Source organism: Scleropages formosus, chromosome 4, assembly GCF_900964775.1.
Source record: "Scleropages formosus chromosome 4, fSclFor1.1, whole genome shotgun sequence".
In the NCBI taxonomy this organism is placed as follows: domain Eukaryota; kingdom Metazoa; phylum Chordata; class Actinopteri; order Osteoglossiformes; family Osteoglossidae; genus Scleropages; species Scleropages formosus.
The window spans coordinates 38304787-38328984 of NC_041809.1; the positions used below are offsets into that span (position 1 = coordinate 38304787).

The 24198-nt window shown below is 57.5% G+C and overlaps 1 protein-coding gene across 1 annotated transcript in view; it reads right to left on the minus strand.

The window, feature by feature from the left end:
- The window catches only part of LOC108934344 (mastermind-like domain-containing protein 1), a 51280-nt gene that overhangs the window by 11946 nt on the left and 15136 nt on the right, over window positions 1–24198 (minus strand). Inside the window, exon 2 of the mRNA XM_018751994.2 lies at window positions 9351–11057. Within this exon, the coding sequence (XP_018607510.2) occupies window positions 9351–11057 (1707 nt within the window). The remainder of the gene's footprint in view (window positions 1–9350; window positions 11058–24198) is intronic.

A 24198-nucleotide genomic window follows, 5' to 3' on the forward strand; every position in this document is an offset into this window, starting at 1 on the left:
CAAACAAAGGCGGCCCGGCTCTGCCGCCGCAAGGCGCCCTCTACAGGAGGGTGGGAGGGTGCCGGGTGCGAGCTGCCCGCTAACAGCGCTCGTCGTCGTCTTCGTCTCTCCGTTTCTCCGCTTCCACATCAATCCAAAGGCAAAAGGTCTTTTCCTTCCACCCCTCGCTACGGTGGCGCTTCAGCAGCTCCAGCCTCTTTCTCTCCATGGCGACTCCGGCAACACACCGCGCTCCCACCCACTCGCGCCCGGAAGCGTTCTCGGGACAGCGCCACCGTGCGTACAGACCGAGCGCTAGTGTGCGTCAACCCCCCCCGACCCCCCACCGCCGTGGAGTCATGACTGAAGTGACAAACGTTCGTTTCCGCCTCCCGAGGCTCGTCGCTTCACCATCGCCCGATACAGCGGTGGAGCTCGGCACAGAACGCGGACCGGAGGAGTAGGGAGCGCGGAGAGAGACAAGGGCACATAGAGGGAGAATAAGTGGAAGGAGAGAGAGACGGTCTGCACACCCTCCCCCTCCCCCTCCCACTACTGTTGTCAACAGCTGTTGTTTGAAAGCGTGGAGAGAACCTCTTTCTTTGTTATTTCGCGAGCTCCTCTGGGAAGAGCGGGATCGAGGTGGAAGGAGGCACTAAAATGTATACGTTAAAGCTGATCCGATTATACAATCCAGAAAGCACCGAAAAGGGAGATATTTCAGCCCCCCCCCCCCCCGCTCCCCCTTCCCTTCACGCAGATTCATAAACACAAAGGATGTTCACATTCTCGCAGTGTCAGGGGAAACACTCCAAGAACATTCTTGCTGCATAGTGGGGGGGTGGGGGGTGGGGGTGCAGCTACAGTAAAGTGTCGCTGTAAAGCCTGACGGTGAAAGCGCATCAGTGGACGCCGGCAGCTGAGGTACAAACGGAGGGCAGCAAAGCATCAACAACTCGAGCTGCGGCGGCACGGTTCCGCCTCCCGGATCATTTCCGTTCAGACGCTTTACTGACACGTTCGGACGCCACCCCGGTAGCGCAGGGGGTCCGCTGCCCGTAGGCGCCGCGAACGTCGGCCAAAGGGACGAGGAAGGGCCTCCGGGACGGGAAGGTGAGCTCAGGTGCTCTCGCGCCCACGGCTCTTTCAGCAGTCGCACCGAGCGAGGTCGTATCCAACAGGGCGCTCGGTGCTCACACACGGCAGTGCTCTCGCTGGTGTGTGTCTGTCTTTCTCTCTCTCTCACACACACACACACACACACACACACACACACACACAGCGGGGTTCTGGCTGCAGGCATCACATTTACTGTAACACAGGGGATCTCCATCGTCACGTGACACGAGACCTTTTCGTTTACATTTTTCACAGTTATCTCGCAAAAGAGAAATGAAACGGAGATGCTGCACGGTGCCATGTGTGAAAACACAGTGAACGCTGTGTGCAGGTCCTCCGGCAGCAGCGTAAACAAAGGTACTGCACTGCAGGGTAACGGTTCACAAGAGCTTGCGCCCGTTTTTCGCCCCTCGCATATATTTGCAGGAAACGCCGATGGACGCCGGACGCACTGGATGCAGACGTGCAGGGAGGCCAGAGAGGAACGAGGAATGTGCGAGAGGCGCTTGTCGTAAGCGAATCCCAGCACCGCTCTGGTTGCCGACACCCATGTTGGTTCTACACCTTCGGTTCGGGGAGGTCATTGAGTCACAAGCTAAAGAGAAGTGGACAGGAAGGGGGAAAGAGGAAACAACAACAGGCCCCGTTAGCACAGCTACTTGGGCGCCTTTGGGGACCCTGACTGACACCGAAGACACCTCTGCCAAAGAGCTCCAACATGGAAGCCACCCCTGCCCCCCCATGACCACCAAGTTCCTATGAAGAGCCCAGGAAGTCAATAAAAGCTCCATCGTGCGGCAGAGCGGAGGACGTCCAGAAACTGCCCCGGTACCGCCACCGTGCTGCATTCGTCTGCGACGCCTTCATGGCCCATGTGCTCCTTCGCTTGTGGCCCAAAGGTCTTCGAGAACCTCCAGGGCGGGCGGCCAAGAGCAAGACCGGCTCCCGCTCCCCTCGACCAGCGGTCAACGCACGGCCGCCGCGAGCACGATGGGGGAAGGAGCGGCGCTCGCGGTGCCCTCAACAGCACGGAGCGCAAAGCGGAGGCAGGGAGACCAAAGCAGACGTGGTACCTCCGTGGCGCCATTTCCCTAGCGCCTCGTGTCACGTGGCCTCGGCATTGAAAGAGGCGCCACGTACACAAGACTGCTGTTTTTACATGAATATCTGTGCTATTATATGAAAATATGGACAGGACGTGTCCCCCTCCATTCCTCCTTCGCTTATGCCCGTGTTTTGCATAATCCGTGTCCCCGCAAGAAAAGAGGCCGAGGAAGGGCCCCTCCGACGCCGTGGAGCAACCACTGGACTCTCGAGTCTCTCCACGTCACATAAACCAGTGTAACTTCGCCTCGTACGAGACGGCAGCCGACGACATCGGAATCCGAGAAAGTTTCCTCTTAGAAGGTGATCATCCGCCTCTGGGCTAAGGCCCAACCGTAATGACCCCCACACACCCCCTCCCTCGTGAAGCCCACAACTTCCTCATTCTCCCCACTCGAGCCTTGAGGAAACATGGTAATCCTGTCTGAATGGGGTTAATACCATTGTCTCTATAGTGCGAACAGCACGTCCGGGATCATGTGGAAAATCAGGCCGCTGGTGTTGTTATAAAAGGCTCTTTGTTTGAAGCAACGTGCAGTTTGGGAATCTGATCTGCTCTTCCAAAATCTTTCAGTTCCACCGAACATCTAGAAGGGCTGAGTTTTACAGGAACGTTCATTTGCTTTTCCACACCAGCAGTACCGCGTTACGAGCCGAGCAAAGCCGACGACGTTGCGACTCTTTCGAAAAGCAATAAGCGCAACAATTTCCACGAGCAGTTAAAGTCCCAGCTGTAGCAGTGGCCCTGCACAGGAACGAAGACGCTCACAATGGCTGCTTTCGTACTTCGTTCTTTCCCGCCAGTCCGACGTAACGGACGGGAGAAGATCGGGACAATAATTAACACAACGACTTATTACAATCATACAGAAACGCTGCGCAATCTAGACGGTGAACTCACACAATTCTAAGTACTGTGACATGAAACCGAGACAAATCACGTAGCATCACTGCTCACTGTTCATATTTCTGTAGGATGCATTCGTTCTTTATCACGTTAAAGTCATTCCTTTGTGGAGCCAAAGCTGACGGTCATGCAGCGGTCAGCGGGAGAGCAGCACAGTCCGGCACATTCCGGCACCATCCGCCACTGCCGCGGGACCCTTGTCCTGAGCGCAGGATGCCCAAACGCATGTCTTTGTCAACAAGGAGGCAGCAGCACCACGTTGCTCTGTGCGTGCGTGCGTGCATGTCTGCGCGTGTCTGCGCGCGTGCCTGTGTCTGTCAGGGAACAACAGATCGAACCCGGCCACGGCCCCCACCTCCACCCCCGGCGGGAAAGTTCCCCCGCTAATATATGTGTCTGCAGGGCGCCGGAGTGAGAAAAGGCTCCCGAGGCCGGAAGAGACGGCAAACGACCGTCTGTCCACCGGAACACACACGCGAGAGGACAGGAGACGGAGGCAAAATAAAAACAAAATCTGCAGAGCTGCAATAAACCACTTTTTCAGCGGTGCCTCGCGGCGTCTGAGCTGCGCAGCGGGCCGTGGGTTTGAATCCAGCTCGGGGTGGGAGGAGTTTGTTCCCGATCCAAACGCGTGAGTGGAAGGAAGCGATGGAAAAATAACTTCCGGAGCCCCCCACCCCGAATAACACACAAATTCAACGGACCCCCCCTGCTGAGATAAAGAAATACATCATTCCACAACACGATGACAGACCTCTGTATGGATATTGCATGAGCGGCCATTCGTTGCACATGTTCGTTATCCTGCCGCTGCTGCTCTCCGTTTGCGTCACTCTCCGTCTCTCACACACACACACACACACACACACACACACGGTTCTCCCATGTTTTTATGACTCCATCGCCGCGTTGAGCCGAACCATTCCGCGTCACGATGCTACGCTGCTCTGCTGTTGTTCACTGCTGTCGGGATGGACGGGGGGGCGGGGGGGTTACGTAAGCACGGCAGGATTTACCCAAGAAAAATTTACAGGGGATACAGCACAATTTTTTTTGTTTTCCTCCCCTCTCGACAAGCTCCCGCGAAGCAGCGGAAATCCGAGCTGCGTTTGTGTCTCTGCGTTTGTACGTGACGTCCAGCGGTGCTGAGGACAAGACACGTGTCCTCGTGTGTCCCACGCCGTCCAGTCTGAGAGCAACGCAACTGCGTACACTGGTGGGCAAAAGGGAGGCTCCTGCAAACGAGCTTGTGTGTGTGTGTGTGTGTGTGTGTGTGTGTGTGTGTGTGTGTGTGTCTGTTAGGTCAAGCAGTGAGTGTGCATGTGTTTACCTCTCTGTATTTATTTAAGGCTGACCCTGGGTCTGTCTCCATGCATGCCTCTGTGTGTGTGTGTGTGTGGGCAGCAAGAGTTATGTCCCCTCTGAACTTTCCTCCCGGGTCCGTCGCCGTCGGCAACCCCGCACCCGTCTGGAGCTGTCTGCCTCCTCTCCGTCTACCGCTCTCCACCCCCCGCCCCCGCCACACTTTCTCTCCTCTACGAAGACATAAAAACAAAGTGACAGAATTACATACGACCCGCCTTCAGTAATCAGCGAGCTTGGAGCTAATAGGAGAGAGGGAGGAAGACAGAGGGGGAGGGAGGGAGAGAGAGAGGGAGGGGGAGGGATGCATGGTGACAAGGAACACTGGCGGGGTAAATGTGTACAGTAAATACAGTACATACAGTGTTTTTTACCCACCAGTAATCAGTATAAATTATGTCACTGGGTCTCAATAAAAACTATAGAAAATCCTCAGCAACAACACTGTCACATGTACACTGTGTGTGTGTGTGTGTGTGTGTGTTCTGTGGAAGCAGCACAGTAGCTGTGTCGTCGTTCTCAGGAAAACACTGTCAGAGGTGTGTGTTCACAGTGTGCCTGCAACGCCCCCCCCCCACCCCCTCCCTGCTGCCTGCCTGCCTGCATAGCCACCCCCCCCCCACCCTCCTCCCTTCCTCTGCAAATAAAAGCCCAGAGAGCTAAAGAAAGGAGCTGACACAGGTTTCTCTCCAGCACTGTGCGCCCAGTCCACACACACACACACAGTCCTCTGTGACAACACACTGGAATTGTATGCACTGTTGCAAAAACACTCTCTTCACCGTGGTACAGTAATACTACTGAACACACACACACACACACACAGGTCACTCGGGGTTGCTCACCCATTTACAGGGAAACTCGAAATCGTGGCGACAGGTTCAGTTGAGGACGAACTGAAAACAAGGTTAGTTTTTCACTTCCTGCTCTGGATTCTGGCTGTAAATCAGCCTCTCGGGGTGAGGAGGTGGAAGAGGGGGTCAGGAGGCAGAAATTTGTAAATCAGCTCTTCTCACCCCCCACCCCACCAACCCCCCGCACCGTATTTCCACCCCCACTTGGAGCCTGGAAGGAGGGACCAAGCGGAAGGAAAGCCAGCAGAGATGGTGTGTGTGTGTGTGTGTGTGTGTGTGTGTGTGTGTGTGTGTGTGCGCAATAGAGAGAGAGAGAGAGAGAGAGAGAGAGAGAGAGAGAGGCTGGGTGAGTGTGTGCTTACGTTGGTGTGTGTCTCTCGGATATTTTATGTCTGTGCATAAAAGTGTGTGTGTTTTTCTTTCTCTACACGTTGAGCGGAGATTTCAGAAGAAAACACCCCCACAGGAATTGCAAAACACCAGAAAAGAACTGCTGTGGGGACGTACGCACGAAGTGAAAACTTGTTCTTGTACAGTTTCATGAGGTGAAGTTAACAGTTATTTACCGCGGTAAGTGCCTTTCGAATCTAAATTTGTGTGCAGGTCAGTGTGTTTTGGTGTGTGTGTGTGTGTGTGTGTGTGTGTGTGTGTGTATATATACTCAGTGCTGTTACCCCCCCCCCCAAGCTTCTCCACCTTCACAAGCCAAGAATGCAGTAAAGCTCCCCCCCGCCCCCCTCCCCTCCGCGGATTCGCTTACTCACATGTGCTGTTTGCACAGAAAAACACACAGCTGTCGCCACAACAACTCCCAAAATACGCCTGCTGCCTCGGTGACCTGTTTCTCCAGCGCCGGCGGCCAAGGGCTCACAGTGCGCTTGGCTTACGAGAGCGACGGACGCGGAGGTGCACTTGCGTCAGACACCGTGACGCCACGGGCCGAGCGCCGCGTTCCAGGGATGAGGGAGAACGGTGCCCCGGAGTCGAGGCCGAGCGGCGGCGCCGCGACCGTGGCATCGCACAACGTCCTTCGGAAGTCGCGGCGGGGAGTCCAGCACCGCCGGTGACCGGAGAATTACTGTCCTTGTGCACATGACCCAGTGGCCTCTCTGGGGCCTAAAAGGCCAAAACGGTGCCGTTGCTTTCCCTCTCTCGCTCACACACACACACAGAATACGGATTCGGTGTAAACACAGAGCCCTTTGTGTGTGGCAAAGTGCCCCTTCGTACAGCTGCGATGCCCTCCGACTCACCACGGCCATACCCCCCCGCCCCGCACTTCCAGGGAAAGCACACATAGCTGTCATGGGGGGGTTGGGGGGGTTGGGGGGGGGGGCATAACAAGAGAGAAAGAGGATGGGGGAGAGCGGCCGAAGGGTCACTGATGCGGGTCGATTTACACACACACACACACACACACACACACACACACACACGCACACACACACATCCAGAGATGCACGTGGCACCTAAATACAGATTTACACACTCAGGCTTCTCTCTTTTCAACTGTCACTTACTGCAGCGCTTGTGTAGAACGGTAACCACGGTGATGAGCGCTACCCTGTCAGCGAGGTGGTTTTCCGTCAATGAAACTTGACACAAGTGGAACCACAAGGTCTCTTGGCGATAAGGAGGCGCAGCAGAAGAGAGCGACACGGAGGTGGGTGGGGGGGGGGGTGTGGGGGACAGAGGAGCCCCCAGAGGGCTCTGAGGATCCATCATTCACCCGGCCGGCTGAGCAAGTGTGTGTTGTGGCACAGGGAAGCTGCGAGCAGCAGTGGGGTTTGTGAGAAGTGTGCGCGTGCGTGTGTGCGTGTGTTTGTGTGTGTGCGTGCGTGCGTGTCTCTCTCGGGAAGACGCGCGGGAGCACAGGCCCTTCCGCAGCGACACTAAGCTTTGCTTCGATCCCACCTGTTCCAGCAGGACATGGGCAGCACTGCAGTAGGTTGTTGGGTCCGGTGGAAAACTACTGCACACAAGGTGTGTGTGGTGCGTCACACTGCACAAGCGCAGCGACGCCACCAGGTTCCAGAGCCGCCGCTGGACTTACATAAGAGGAAAACAGGAAGCCACTTCCTGTTTAGACTAAACTGGGGAGCACAGACGCCCAACTCAGCCTGCAAAGCCATGGAAACGACTCTTTGTTGCTGGAACACACGACTTGATGGGTTGACCAGCGAGCAAGTGCGCGCGCGCACACACACACACACACACACACACACATACGATGCTGGTACGACCACCGACCGGCTGTTATAACCGTTTCCCTCACGTGGCGCTGTGGAGAATCACGACAGGAGTTACAAGCTGGATGTTAGAACCACGTTTTAAGAAGAACATTCTGAAACTATTATTTTCTTTCCAATTACATTTGCTTGTGTCGTTTCTTAACGTGTGTAAGACCGGAAAGCCAACAAACGGTTAGATTTGATCGCGATGCCTTTCCATTGAAACGCACGACCCCGTGGAGCTGGCCGGGGGGTGGGGGTCAACGCACATCAAAAGCAGCAAGGAGGACGGGGAGCGGAGAGCACGGAGAGAGCGGTTTTTCGGGGGGCGCCGGAGGGAGGGGAGGGGGACCGCTGAACCGGAGCTCCCTTTCGCCTGTAGTAACCTCTGCCAAGAAGCCAAACCCCCACCCCCCCAAAAGCCCCCTGAACCCCCCCACCACAACCATCACCACCAAATTCATTATCCCTTTATTGGTCTGATGAAAGACTGCAGCTGGGCTGAAAGGAGAGTCCCCCCCGCCGCCCCCACCCTTCAAACGGTGCCGCTCCTCTCAAAGCGGGTCGCGGAGCCGCGGAGAAGGGCCGCCTCGCACCTTTGAAACTCAATCCTCTCGCAACCGAGGCAGACTCACGGGGTTTGCCCAGGAGTCACCTCCTCTTCCACTCACTTGCACATGTGCGTGCACACACACACACACACACACACACACACACACACACACACACGCCTTGCCTGAGACGATCCACCGGAGGATTCTCACACCGAGGGCCATATCGCTCATGCCTGATGCTTAAATTTCAAAACGGGAACATGTCCGACTTGGCCAGAGAAAACGTTCACTTATTTCACCATGAAGAAAAGACCAGAGGACAGACGGCGGAGCGTGAGGGAGGTGGCCTGGGGTCGGGGGGGTGGAAGGTTGGAGGTTCTCTCACTCACTGGAACACTGGGAAAGAAAAGTAGAAATGCAACGGCGACCCGACCACTGAAAGCAGGAACCCGTGAGAAGTCTCTGCGGAGTTCACCACCTGTAATTAAACAGTCCCCTCAGAGACCGTCTACTCGGGGTTGGAGACCTGTTTCTTTTTTTTTTTGGGGGGGGTGTTCCACAAACAGCCCCTCTCACACACACACACACACACACACACACACACACACACACACATTTTCTGAACCGCTTGTCCCATACGGGGTCACGGGGAACCGGAGCCTACCCGGTAACAGAGGGCGTAAGGCCGGAGGGGGAGGGGACACACCCAGGACGGGACGCCAGTCCGTCGCAAGGCACCCCAAGCGGGACTCGAACCCTAGACCTGCCGGAGAGCAGGACCCGGTCCAACCCACTGCGCCACCGCACCCCCCGCAGCCCCTCTCCTCGTGTCTAATTGTTCAAGGGAACATTCCAGAAGCTCTAAAGCCATTCCATGGCGCCCGGAGCACAGTTCGCAGACCATGTTGAACGAACAGCTCATCTCTGCTGCAGCCTGAGGGTGTCACAATCTCTTCCGCGTTATTCCACGAGCTTCATACTTTTGGAAATATCACAGAGCCCGTTAACCCCCCGATGGTCTTGTGACTCGTGCAAATGGCTGAAAGACTACTAAACCGAGGTTCCCACACAAGAAGTTTTGGGATTCATCAATGTGCAGCACTGCAGAGGAATTTTCGCCCTCTCCGCGAGCTCCGGGAAGAGGGCGAAGTAAGGAAACGCCAGCTAACGTGGTCAGCGGTCCTGAAAGCTGGTAGAGAAAAGAAGACGTGCTCTGCGGGGAGAGGTGGACGGTACTCACCACTCTGCTGACCGCCACCATGCCTCCCGCCTGCATGTTCCTCGACATGCGCTGCTGCATCTCTTGCTGCTGCTGCAGAAGCTGCGGGTGCCCAGGTGCGACGGCAGATGGGCCCGGCTGCAAATTCGGGTAGTGACTTAGGGTCCCTTGGCCCGGCGGGAGAGGACTCGGTTTTTGGGTGGGCAAGACCGGGTCAAAGTGGCGCAACGGCTTGGTGTTGTTGAATGAATAGGGATCTTGCCCCATGCCGGCTTTGCCCAACACCTGCTGTGCCGCTGAAGAAGCCTGTGCTGGAGGCTGCGCAGCCGGCTGGTTCTGCTGTTGCTGCATGAGGAGTTTCAGGCTGTTGGGCTGACTCGAGTTCATAGCCTTGAAGAGCTGGCTGGCCATGCCACCCGGCTCACCGTGAGAGCCGAAAGCGTGCGTCTGCGGAGGTGGCTGGAGCGCGGGGCTGGGATGCTTGTCTGGACGATAGGGCGGCGATGGCCTCGTGCTGCCTGCAGCGGGTGGCATGACAGGCAGAACACCAGTCTGGGAGCTCTGGATAGCACTGGTGCCTCCACTGGCAGATGCCATGCCAGGTAACAGCGCACTCTGTGGACTGAAGGGAGGTTGCGCCAGAGCAGGACTGCCTAGCTTCTCGGGGTGGTAGGGAGGTGAGGGTCCTTTGGGTGGCGCTGCACTCATGCCAGACATGAGACTGCTCTGAGGACTCTGAGTGCTTCCCGCAGGACTGAAGGGCTGTTGATGCGGAGATGAGTTGGGCAGCTTCTCTGTAGGCCGGTATGGTGGAGAGGGGCCCGTCCAGGGGGCGGCCTGGGTGGCTGCTGGGGGTGGTGCCGGCTGGGAAGAGGAGGGGCCGGCACTGGAGGGAAGCAGCTTGCTGTTGGATGCCATCTGCTGCAACTGCTGGGCCCTGGACACCTCGTGCCACGTGGGACCGGGGCGGTTGGACAGAGCAGCCGACAGCATCGGGGAACGGGCCTGGCTCTGGGTGTGGCTCTGGGCAGAAGAGGAGAGTGGGGAAGCGGAGAGCGGTGACGGGACTGCTTTCGCGGGGTGAGGTAGGGAATAGGGGGCACCGGCTGGAGGGGGGCCAACCTGGGGGGAGCCGACACCCACGGCGGGCGTCTGCGAGAAACCCGGGGAGCGAGTCAGGTGGCTCTCCAGATGGGAGGGCCTCTGCGGGGAGCGCTTGGGTGTCCCGCTGCCCTCAGGCTGCATGAATCCCCCTGGACCGCTGGCCTGTTCATCCCCTTTGTTCCCCAGGATCTTCTCGATGTCCAGCTCCGTGAGCGAGGGGTCCGGATTCTTAGTCAGCTCGTCCAGGATGTCCTGAAGCTCCTGCTCCACAGACGGAGCCGAGCTGTTTCCGTTGGGGTTGAAGGAGGGCAACATACCCCCGTGGGCAGCGTTGCTCCCACCCCCTCCGGCCATCGACCCAGGACTGGCTTTGGGTGGCACGGAGTACGGCGAACCCAACCCGTTGTTACTGTTCAGCCCACTTCCCTCCAGCAGGGGCCCATGGCCCCCAACTCCCGGCGCTGGAGAAAAGGGGGAGTGCTGGTGGCTGGGGCCCATGGCCAAGGTGACGTCCTCCAGGCATGGCCGCTTGCTGCTCCCTTGGATCATGTGACTTCCAGAGACCCCGTTGACCGCCCTCAAGCCCTCATCTGCAGCCAGCTTCCTCTTCACTGATCCAGGCAGCTACGAAGAAGAGAAAAACCATGAGCTCTCGCAAGTATAAAACATACAAGGCAAAATGCAAACAGAGCACATAACGCAGAGATAAAAATGCCGTCGAGCGGTCGGGACAAAGTTCCTTTCAAAACGCGTGCTTATTTACACTTCAACGTGACAACTGTTCCTGTGAGTTAATAACCAGGATGTTTGAGGCAGAACGACTCCAGGAGATTCACCGCATGGTCCACGGGGTCCTCAAGGTCCTGACACCGTCCACGTTTCTGTATTCGGCTGAGCAGAGTCGAGTCCTCCAGCGAAGGAGACACTTGTGCCAGAAATGTGACACGTTGCAACGTGTTTGTATCACTGCTCTTCTTCATGTCGCGAGACTCAGAGCTGCAGCGGAATCAGTCCTTGGCCCTTCGACAACCCCCAGGGCAGGAGAGCCATCGCCCCGGCTGCAATGTTGCACAACGGCTCGCCGAGGTTCCGCAACGGTCAGGTGGAAATGCAAACGCACACGTAAACCGCGAGTCGCGTCACATTTATTTGACAGCAGACACCACTTGCGGCCGCTCTCGCTCTTTGATCCCCAAAACAGCGGGTTACCCTTTGGAGAACAGATAAATCTATGTGGTGCATCAGCGTTTCACGGTGCGGACGCCCAAGGAAAGATCCCGGAGTGTGCGATGAGCGTTCAAAACTCAAGTCTCTCAGAACACCGCAATCTTCCCTTTGCCCGGAAGAACCGTCTGAACCAATGGGCCGAGAGTAAATACATCTGTCGAGAGACAGTCTGTCTTCTTTATCACGATAGCAAAATGAGAAGTGTGTGTCGGGGCAGGGGTGGGGCTGGGATGCCCAGAACACACACACACACACACACACACACACACACACACACACACGAGAGAGAGGGCGTTCGGATGTCTGTAGGCCTCAGCATTTCCAAGGCTACAGCAAACGTCCCGCATTCCAGTTTACTCAACCTCACCAAAAACTTTGCTTACGAAATACATACTTGCTGCTATGAATCACGTACAGCCACATTCCAGCTGTATGAAAATGAACTCGGTTTCCATCTTCTCCCAACACTTCTCATCCAGCCCGACATCCTTCCAGGGCCGTCCGAAGCCCCTCGACGCGAGGCCGTGCGCGCGCGCCTTTACGTGCGCGTGTATAGAGACGCGTTCGTGTGTTCGCGAGCGCGAGTGATGAGCCCAACCCCACGTGCACGTCCGCCGGGCAGCGCCGGTGAGCGCAAACGCCGTAAATCACAGCACTAAGTGGATGAGAGGTTAATGCAAAGCACTTAGAGCCTCTGCCTCGCTCTGAAACGCTCTATTTCATCCCTCCACCATAAAACTGTCCACATAACCCATCGCAATTAAAGTGTTTAAGGTGCGTCGTATTTTACGGCACATTTTCAAGCTCATTATGCGATGCTCCTTGGCCAGGGACCGGACCTGCTTTCCCAGAGCCGACACGGTTAAAGACCAGACAAGGGTGCAGCGAACGGAAGGTGGGAGACGCCCCGGGCCTGGGTGGCAACGCGGTCGACATCCTAATCTGGCCCTGCTCTCTTCCTCAGTCCTGCGCCGCCGCGTTCCCACTTGGGTACGAGCGAGAACAATGGACTCTGCGCTGACACACCTTCCACTGTTCCGCCAGCCTGTCTGCGCCTGCCGCCGCCTCCCACCGCTGCAGCGGAGCCCAAGCAGCGCGCGAGTTTGCGTGTGTGCGTGTGCGTGTGTGTGTGTGTGTGTGTGTGTGTGTGTGTGTGCGTGCGTGTGTACACTCCGCCCATCCTGCGAATATTTTCCAGCTCTAATGGAAGCCAATTTTGCCATGAGCAAACACATCCATGTGCCTCTACAGCGAGAGGCCTCGTGACCCGGGGCTTCGGGGCCACGTCTCACGCTTGAGGAGAAACCGCTGGGTAACCGGTGACTTCACCGCTCGGGCTACGTGGTTCCGACGCACACGCGCCACGAAGGCTGGGCCAGGAGCTCGAAGGCCATCGGCCGACGCGCGTGTGGGAGACGCAGGCGCGGAACCGCAGGCGTCGCTCAGAAGAGGGACAAACGCTCCTCGGTCTCGTTCACCCCGCAGCTTCCTGCTGTAAACACACGTTGCACGCTCTCCGTCACAACGTACTCGAGGGAGGATTACTCTGCTCATTAAGTTTTGTTGACTGTACATAAAATGCGTGGTAGCAGCGTGCGCCCCCCCCTCCGAATGGTACGGGGTGGAGCAGCGAGTAGGAACCTCTTTCAGGAAACTCCAGTCGATGCCGCATCATGTTAATTTTTGTAATATCGCAGCCACCGTGGGCTCGGCGTCGCCGCATCCGATTCAAAGTGATATGAGATCAGAACGGGGAAAAGTTCCAACAGCAAACTAGTCCAAATTGTGCCAGCAGCTGCCAACCCAACGCACTGTGACAAAACACACGGAGAATCGCGCGAGAAGCGGACGCAGACGCGCCGCCATCGGAGCGAACCCACCCACACCGCGGTAATTACCAGCAAAAGTGTCTCGGTAAAATGGAAACTCGAGGCCTTTAGGGCCTGTGGCGCAAGGAGGAGAGGAAGGAGCCGAGAAGCGCCGTCGTGGAAAAGTGCAGCCGGATGTTACCTGACACCCAGCGCCGGGCGTTTAGGGGCGGAGCGGTGGGACAGGGCAACGAGTACCCCCTCCCCCCCGTCACGGACTCTCCCACGGGTATCCGACGCACCCCGGGAGGCCAACGCTCCGCTCGCCCCTAGTGAAGCGTCAGCGAGCCACCCCCCCACAGCGCCAGCGTGCCTCCTTCGCTCGTGTGCCACGCAAGGGGGGAGTTTGAGCGAGCCTCAGTCGCACACACGCACACACAGAGCTCCGCTCCTACTCTCACTCACATTCCACCATATATAATTACACTAATGGATGAATGGAGCAACTAAGTAAACAACGGTGCGCCTCTGAAACCATGTTTGAGCAGCGAGAACAAAAGGCGAGAGGAATACAGAGGAATGAATGGTTGCGGTGCGGTCGATGCTGCTCACGATTGTGTTTCGCTCTCACTACATTATTGTTGGCCACATGAATGAGGACGATTGTCCAAAAGACGGCGACTTCCTGGAGAGCGGACCGGCCGCGCGAGCGCCATCGTCCGGGGTCGGGGTGCGGCGGACGGAACGCCAGAGGACGTCCCACGAAAAGACGACGAACTCAAGCGACCCTCTGCGGCGGGCAGGAAGAGAGCCGGAGCCCAGTCCGGGGTGCGAGGGCCGCGAGGGCCGCGATGTCCCCGTTTGCCCTCTGTGCTCTGCCCGTAAAAGTACGCTAACGTCACGGCGCCGTCTCATCCGCAGCCCGGACCATTTAGCGCGCGGCCGAGAGCACGGGGTCCCCCCCGCGGCGCCCCCCGCAGCAGCCGCCGCTGCACTCGGATCTTGTGTGACGTGGAGCTGCGACTCGGGCGCAAAGTCGGGGTCCGGAGGACGACGACGCTGTTAACGAAAAGCACACGATGCGTGAACTTTAAACCGCTGGCAAAAACCTCCCACTCCTCCTTCCCAGGTGGACACAGACGCTCCGGGTGCCGTACGCACAAGTGCGGGGGGTGGGGGTGCGGACGGGGGCAATGCCGAGGCCAAGACGGCGCCACCTCCTTCTCCACGGCGACTTCAGGTTCTAAAAATACGAGTGTCCCACAGCAGCCTTTATGTCACGGGCCGCTTGCGGCAGGTCGGCCGGAGCCCAGGGATCCCGGCGAGGGTTACGAAACGGCACACGGGTACGAGGCCTCCGACTCACCTGCGTCACCAGAGACGGACAGGACGGCGGACAGCATGGACTCTGCAGCACTTGGAATGTCCACCTGTGCGCTTATTAGTTTGTGATGAGCTCAATGCAAAGCACAGCGAGCGGAAGCGGGTGCGAATCGCTGACGAATTGCCGGTGGATACGGTGCGTCTTCAGCGAGAAGCAGGGAGCCTCGAGTCAGCTGGAGCTTCTGCGCTCTGCCCTTCTCATCCTCTCGGCGTTCCAAAAACCAAATACGCATGGGCCATAACGCTGGCGGCACGGTGATGTAGGGTCACGGCGGGCTATGAGCTCAGCGACGGGTTTTGAACCCAGCTCGTCGTGCGTAGTTTGCACGTTCTTCCCGCTCTCAGGTCGTTCACGCAGGCGTTCGTAGGGCCGTGCAGGAGCCGTTCTTTCCGCTCGCTTCCTCCAGCGAAGGACCTTCCAGGTCGCAGGTTTTCACTCGACGCTCCACGTCCTGCACTGGAGAACGTGGCCCGAGACGCCCGCCGCGCCGTGCAGTTCAGAGCGAGCTGCGTGCTGCGCCGCCCCCAAGTCGGGGGGGGGGGGGGGGGGGGGGGCTGCGTGTCGTCCGTCCACTTTCAAGTACCTCATTAGTTTACGGATATCAACGCAGGGGTGTGAACACGCTGCACATGCAAGGAGTGCTGTCAGGGTTCGGGACGCCAGGAGGCCGGGGGGGGGGGCGGGGGGCCCCTCGGTGTCGTATCTACAGAAGGTAGGAAGCGAGAGGGACAGACAGAGAACGGCAGCGAGAGAGAGAAAGAGGCGGGCACTGCGGTCAAAGGATTTACGTACTCAAGCGAGGCACCGACGGCTCCTCCGTAACGACTTTCCAGGAGAAGTGGGAGAGGAAGGGGGGGGGGGGGGGGACCACGGTCACTCCTGCCTGTCACTCTCACTGAAGGGATAAAGTGGGGGGGACAAGTGACAGTATAGGAATAAAGGACACAGACACAGGCGCGCGCGCGCACACACACACACACACACACACACACACACACACACACACACACACACACACACACACACACACACACACACGGTGTGATTCGCTGCACATTTCTCCACTCCCACGTTCCGCATTCGCTCCTTCAGCTCACGCTTTTCTCCAAAGTCACACACGATGATTCCTCCTTTCGAACAGGTGGGTCATTGTTACCGGAGCAATTGAGGGAAAGTACCTCGCTCGCGGGAGGCGGGACTCGAACCCGCAACCAGTCCAAAGGCGGCAGCCGCGAACGGTCGGCTTACGGGCAGCCCCTCGACCCGTTTCCGTCAGCGCTCGAAACGACAGCCCGAACGTGGAGCGAGCGAGGAAGGTGCGGCGTTCGCCCGCGCCGCTCACCGCTTCCCTCAAGCGGAGCGCAGTAAACAGTTGTGACACCGAAGAGCGTGCGCGGCTGCAGCGGCCGCGGGCCAGGACCCAATTTTAGAAGGCTCGCCGCGCTCACCGGACTCGGCAGCTGCGTCAACCCGAGTGACTCACCGCTCTGACGTTAGGCAGCCTGCGTTAGAACACGGCATTGTGGGAAGCGGAGGTGGCGGCCAGGCTGGCGTGACTAACTTTGGGAAAGAGTGACACCGGGTTCGCGGCCGAACGTTTCGCAGAGCAGGAGGAAGGGGGAAGGGAACGTTACACACCTACGGTTCTCACACCAGGGACCCTGGATACACGTCCGTTGGGGAGTGGAGGGGAGGGGAACGGTACCAGTGTAAAGTGTGACACCCGGGGGACACCTGTGTGGGACAAACTGAGCAGGGGACGCAAAGCCAAGCGACCCACAGGTGTCCTAAAGCTCTGGGAGGAGAACAGATGCCGGCAGCAGGCGGCGCAGAGTTTGGAGCCGCCGTCTCGTCGCAAGGAGACTGGCGGGTTCCAGTCCCAGCTCCTGCTGCCGGAGGCCCGAGCGAGGAACTTGTGCCGAACCGATGTGTCCGGTTGGCTAAATATTCGCCGATCGTTTTGGAGAGAAGCAGCCAGGTGAACAGAGCGAACGGCGCAACATCTCCCGCTCAAACGTGTGAACGGAGCGCCTTGCGACACAAAAGCCTCTCCGGCAACGTGGCCTCAGACTGCCGACCGCTTGCGCTCTCGTCGCCGCACGCGGAACCCAGGTGACGGGAGCGAGGCGGACGGATGCGGAAGGACGCGAGGCGTTCGATCCGCGCGCTCTCGCAGACGCCGAAGCGCCCCTGAGCCGCTCGCCTCCGCGGCCCAGCTCGCGTTTCCCTCTCTTTTCGTTCCTCTGCGGTGACACACGTCGCTACTGCAAGGCGGAGCTTCAACACACCAACGTAAAGAGAGTTCCTAAAGAGCGATGCGCCCGTTTCTGCTGAGGTGGCAAACAAACACCCATTAATCACGTCCACATCGCAAACATTTAGGGAGGGAGAGGGAGGGAGAGACAGAGAGAGAGAGAGAGAGAGCGAGAGAGAGAGAGAGGACATGGGGCACCTACTTTCTGCAGGCCCATCAGCTCCCAACGAGGAGAAGCGGGATCTGGGTCCTCGGTAAAGAACGACACCCGACGCAAGCTGGTGACTGGCGCGGGGGTGAGGGGGTGAGGGGGTGAGGGGGGAAGGGGGGGTAATGTCATACTGTCATTGACCCACAAGCGAAATCCAAAGTGTCCTGCCAGTCACTGACCGCAGCACCACGAAGAGAAGGTCTGTTAAGTGGTCTGTGGCCCGGAGCGACCGCATGAGGAAGCGCCGATGATGATGATGATGATGATGATGACGACGACGATCCGCCGATGATCGACTCGCTGTCATGTGGTGACATCGTGAAGAGGACGACTCTGACGAGCGCTGCAGTCTGCGTGACCTTTACACTTCTCCGAGAGCCAACCCGACGGGCAGGGTCGCAAGAGCCCCCCCGGCCCCACCGGCAGATTCCCAGCACTCCAACAGCAGCCCGAAAAGTCACCTTGACCGAACAATTTCACGTTTCATGTCGACCATCAGCGAGCGTCACGTGACATGGAGCAACACGTTGTGTGTTTGACATAAAACCAGAAAAGAACCGTGAAGGAAAATGTGACAATTGTGAGCGTGCGCGCAAGTGTGTGTTCCATCCGTGCATTTGCATGTCCATCCTGCTGCACAGTGAGCGAGCAGCTGGGAGAGGTCCCCAGAGACCGGGAGGCGCGCTCACGCACACACACACACGCAAGCACACACACACACGCGCACACACACACACACACGGCTCTCTCTTCCTTCCTGCTCGGCACAGTAATGGTTTAATGGGAGATTACTCTCCCACAACAGGCTCATTGTGACTGTAATAAAATAAATGGGGTCCTAAACGCCCACTTCAGCACCCCCCCCCCTTCGCCCCTCCTGCTTTTCCGCCCCTCCTGCCTCCCGTGGAGACACAGCCGTGTCACAGATTAGCTGATAGGAGGCCCCAGAGCCGGGTGGGCAGATTAAGAGCTACTTTGTGGAGCGCGGGGCGACCAAGGAGGCCGCTCGGCGAAGGGGCGGAACGGCCGAACGGTGCGCACACGCACACGCGCACACGCACGCAGAGGGAAAGGATAAAAATAGTTGCAATGGAAAAACGGAGAGAGCTTCTCTGCCACCAGAGTCCCTTTCCCACAAACATCCTGCAGAGCCTCCCGCCCCCCCGCCCCCTGCCAGAGAAACGCTGAAAAACGACATTAGTGTCGCTCTCCCTGCCCACCCCCCCAAGCAGCGCATTTCCCGGCTTAGGAAAATTATTCACGTTTGTTGACACGTCTATTAATTCGTGTTTGATGACACTGTTATTGTGTGGGACACAAAGCCGCGCGCATCGCGAGCCCCTCAATGTGCGCATTGTCCTGTCTTGTGCTGCCGCTCCAGGAGCTCAGGAAGTGCTGGGCTCCCCGCGACGCCGCACCCACACGGAAAGAGCATAAAATCCTCTTTGGGGGGGCACCGGCACCGCGCGGCCCGCAATAGCGCCGTCCGCCCTCCGCCCTCCGCCCTCCGCCCCCACGCAGCCTGCACGCGAGAGCGTGTCCCTCCGCACGCGGGAAAATCCCTCCACGATGATTTCATTCATGCGATTTCGGCGGCCACTTGGGACGGAGACGTAAATGCGTCGCACCGGCAGCTACGCCGTGCAAGTACAGGAAAAGAATGCTGCGCCGGTGACGGCGACGCACCGCACGGAGGGCGCACGCTCTTGAACGCGCACTCTTGACGCCGATCACGTGTGCCGCATGCAAAACCCGAGATGCCACGCGGCGACTTTGTGGTTCAGTCCTGGGGATTCGGCACGGAGCAGTCGGGGGGGGGTTACAGAACCGGTGTAACCTTGCCTTCTCGCCCTCGTGTCTTTGGACCAAACGTGGTGACGGGAGAAGATGGACACTCCGCACAGACAGAGCTCCGCAAGATCCAAAAGACCGAGGCAGGAGCCCTGAGGCAGCAGCGAAGGCCGCGACCCCTTCGGGACGCTCTGGAATTTTCTTCCGTTAACAGAGTCCAGGGAAGCGGGAGCCGGAGCGGGTGGACCCCCCCCCCCCCCTCCGGAGACGCCGCACCAGTGCGTCGCTCGGTCTCCGCGTCCGCGTCCACTTCCATCGCGGGCCCCCCCGCGAACCTCGAGCACGACCCGGAAGAAATGCTGGAGAAACCGCCGACGCCGACTCATCTGCTGGGTTCGTCCTCGTCCCCGTGTCTCTCGCTCTCACGCACAAACTCATAGTTACACACACCCTATAATCAGAGAGACTTTCGCAGTGTTTACACTCACATCACTGGTTCTCTGTCCAAGTCATACAAACAGACACGCACACACGCACGCACACACACACACACACACACACACACACACACACACACACACGCACACACGCACACACACACACACACACACACGCACACACACGTGGTCCCCCGCAGTAAAACGAATGCTGGCAGAACCTGTCAGGATGAAACAGGAATTAATTTGCAGCGTGCCAGATAAATCATAAAGGGATATTGTGGAACATCTAAGGAGGGAGGGGGGAGACACAAGACAGCTGAACTGAGTCCCTTTTGTTCCACTTTGCCCCCCCAACTCCACCTCCTCCAGCCTCCTCCCATCTCCTCCCACCTGCAGCTCGAAGGCCGCCGAAACCTCCCCGCAGCTGTTGCCTCCTTTTCTTCCCGTCTGCTCTCCCCGTCACCATCCCTGACCGTTCGGCCCTCCCTGGGCCCGGCAACGGGCGGGGCGGGGTGGGGGGGGTCTTACTTATAAATCACAGCGCCTCCTTCCCGGGACCGAAGGGGGGGGAGGAGGGACACCCTCCCTCCACTCAACTCTGCACCGCATTACCGATTTTTACTTATTAATCGCATGTTGACGTTTCAATCACTTTCGTGGTTCTTGTGTTTATTCAGTGGCTCTTTTGGCAGAAACACTAACGTCTTGCGTCACTGAGCACAATCACAGCGCTGACTCCCAGTGCAGAGGGACGAGGTGTAAAGGGGCGCAGGACGGAGACACGGGCCCTGCGGTACCGGAGCACAGGAGCGAACGAGGGTGGGAGGGCTTTACTGGTGTTTACTGGTGTTTACTGGTGTTTAGTGGTGTTTACTGGTGTTTACTGGTGTTTAGTGGTGTTTAGTGGTGTTTAGTGGTGTCCGCAGCACACGTGACATCCAGCCATTAGCTTCAAGTGCTGTGCATTTACACTGTATGGAAATTACTATTGCTGTGCTGGGAAAGACACACATGTGCACGCGCACACACACACACACAGGGAGCAATTCCAGCCTGTTCAGAAATACCAATTAAATATCCAAATTTAATTTGTTTATATGACATGTTTTTAAAAACCAACCATAAAACCAACTGCCCTTTAACCAGTAATCTATTTTTAAACAGTAACTTTACGAATATAATCAAATCAACATGTTTAGACAAACATGATTATGTATGTTTACTCACTTCTGCAGTGTTTTCTGCTCTGTTCTCTGCAGCTTGCTACTGCTGGACCGACACGGAAAAGCCTCCCTCGAACCGGGAGACACTTTGTCCCGTGACCTGAGAGGTCAAAAGAGGGGACGACGCAGTCCCTAACTGGACCCTGCTGACTAACCCTGCTGGCTGCTGCCCTCCTGCACATAAAGCACCAGTCAAAAGTTTGAGTACACCCAGTCAACCTGGGCTGCTCTTGGATGGGTCACAGAGTTACGCTGTAGGGCAGCAAGTGTCTTACATCTCTGGGACCTGCTGAGAACGCAGGTCAGCTCACTACAGAACCGAATTCAGTCAAAGGGAACGCAAAACGCTCGTTACCAGCGCGTGCTCGCCCTTTCCACCGGGACTGTATGAGCATCACAATCCCACCACCATCCTGTCGCTGCAAACATCCAACCACCCATCTCTGCACATGCGGTCACACGTCTAACAACCGATGGAGCCCATACCGCCTGGTAGAGCCTCTGGAATTTCATTTCATTTATTTGTTGAGCTGATGCTTTTCTCCACAGGGACTTACAGCATAAAGGTTACAAGTACTGACCCCTTTATAAAGCAGGGTATCTTTTTTTTTTTTTTTTTAGTGGAGCAATTTAGGGTAAGCACCTTGCTCGAGGCTACTGCAGTTGGAGGGAAGGTTTGACCCTGTGACCTTTGAGTCCAAAGGCAGCAGCTCTAACCACTATGCTACCTGATGTGGCCCTAGTGTCCCTTCTCCCAAATATTTGCCCTCAAGTGCACAGTGGGCAGTTGAGCACCTCCTGCCTGGTTCTCTCACCCTTGCGGAGAAGAAACCTGTGCCCGTGATTCCACAGTCCCGTGTGTCGGCAGCATTGGCTCTTCCGGCACTTCGCAACTCTGTTTGGTTCCTCTAATGTCCCTGCAAAGACCCTGCAGCTCCTGGGCCTGAGCTTTGCATCGTGCTGAGCGCCATTATGGTGTAACCTCAGATGTCCACAGACCCAGACTGTAAGGTTGAGCCGTCCTACACCTGAGAAGGAGCGAAACACCACAGCCGCCCGTCCAGCTCGAACCCACAACTCGACAGAGGCACGAGACACTCCGGAGGGCACGTGGCCACGCCACAAGAAACAGGCTCCTTCTGCAGCGTGTCAGTGGCTGGCTCTCGAACCCTGAGCGCACACCTCCCCAGTGAACCGCTTTTCACGAGTCCCGAAGGATGAATCTCTGCTGCACGGACACGCTGACCGACCGTCCTGCGAGATCTGGTCCGGACCAGCGATGGAGGGAAGCGGGCACCGGAGGCAGACAAACCGAAGGCCAGTAAGTAAGGGCGAGACATGAGGGAACGAGACAGAGAGAGCAGCTGAAACACCAGAAATGAAGGAGAGAAGATGCCCCCTCCTTTAGTCACACTCCCCCGATGCTGTACATAAGATCGCGGTAATTTCGGCGTCCGTCCTTCCGCAGAAGGAAGACGGTGCTGAATTCCAGCGGTCGGCAGACGCGCGGCCAGTTCCGCAGTTCCTGCCCCCATCTGCTGTGCTGCCCCTCCCCTCCGACCCCAAGCTTTCACCCCCCGACCCCGACTATCTGCGATCTGTTGACGGCGTGGCGCCGCGTCGAGCCCCGAGATGCCAGTGCCTGATTATCGCAACAGCAAAGGCTCATGTCGGGTGTCCCATCGGAGGGTTTCGTTACACAGCGAGGCTCTGCTTTGATAGGCTGATGAGAGTGTTTTGGACACGGGTGTCGGGGGGGCGGAGGGGGATTCTGGAGAGGACGGCCAGTTCAAGTCGTTCACTGAAACACACAGAGCACCGCATTCTGCATTCTTGCACGATGCATCGATTGCAGTCTTTGTCCTCCGTCCCGTCCTCTCCTGAAAGAGCACTGCCTTCCTTCCACTTGACAGATCTTACATGCCAGTTTGGGGCAGGAGGAGGAGGAGAACACACGCACACACACACACACGCACACACGCACACACGCACACACGCACACACGCACACAAAATCAGGCCTCACACTGCCAGTGTGTGCTGTGGGAGTGTGGGCCTGACTGTTTAGTCCCCAGGTCTCTAATCGCTTGTGACGTGCAAAGGGGGCCAAACGTGGGGCTGTGGGCAGTGGGGGGTGGGGGGGCTGGTGGAACTAGGTCATCATGGGGAGAGATCTGTGGCAGACAGACCCAAGCCTGAGGGTTCCACAAACACACTCATTCCCCCCCCGACACACACCGAGAGTCTGCACACAACCCTCCGACACTAAACCCAATAAATATCCTGACTCTGAAGCTGTACAGGGGTTAGCAGAATACATTAATTCCTCTTTGTCAGGCCGAATGTCATCAAAGTCCTGTCACGACACACACACACACACACACACACACACACACACACACACAGTGAAAGGATAAATTATTCCACTCACATGCAAGAGGGACTGCTAGAACAAAGAGCTGATTTTACAAAACAGTAACACACTGGCGAAGAAAACTGCAATAAAACTTTCGAAATCTATCTTAGAGCACCGTAAAAGCCCTCGTTTACAAAATTACACAGATATCCTTGTGCTCTCACACTCTTCGTCTCTCCCACCCACACACGAGACGAGGTTAGACATGCGGTTCCGCTGACGAAACTACGGGAGCCCAGAGTTGCAGTCGCAGTCTTCATCCGGACGGCGGCACGACCTCAGTCGAGCGGATCGTGTCCATCGGTCTCCCCACCGTCTCCTCCCGCACCAAGACGAGAGCGGGACAGAGCGGGACAGGGAGGGACGGGAGCGGGTGCAAAGGGGGGATGCCGGAAGGAAAGGCGACGGGGCAGAGAGTAGAAAAGGGGCGTGATCGAGTGAGCGAGACGGAGAGACGGAGGCTTTTTGCTGCGTCCACTGGTAGCACATGAAAAAAAGAGGGAAATTTCCCTGAGGTAATGAGTCCAAGGTCAAACAGAGGCTGAGACAGGAAGGGGGGGGGGGGGGGGGCAGCGGCACAGTACAATTCAGCCGCCTGTGCTGCAACAGAGTTAACCCTACATTCGGTGCGATTATGTCCAGCTCACTGAGCCACTTGTCCACAAGGATTCCTTCTCCCGCTGCATCTTACCGCAACAGAGCTCCCCCAACCGCACGCTCATACCCGTCCTCTCCAGGCTGCTCGACCTGGAGCGCTCCCTCACGGACGGCAGCGGCCGCGCCAGCGCCAAGGAGCAGGAGGCGGACCGGAGCGGAGCGGAGCGGCACGGACACGTTTCCGAGGGACATCGAAAGCAGACCGGTTCGCTCAGCAGCGTCTCCGAAACGCTTCTCGACGAGAACTCGACTGCGGAGTCGTACGAAAAGACAAAGCGTCTCTTGGCCGCACGCAGAGAGCTCTGCATTTAGCACCAATCATTCCGGGCCTACGTTCACATTCACACTGGCACGT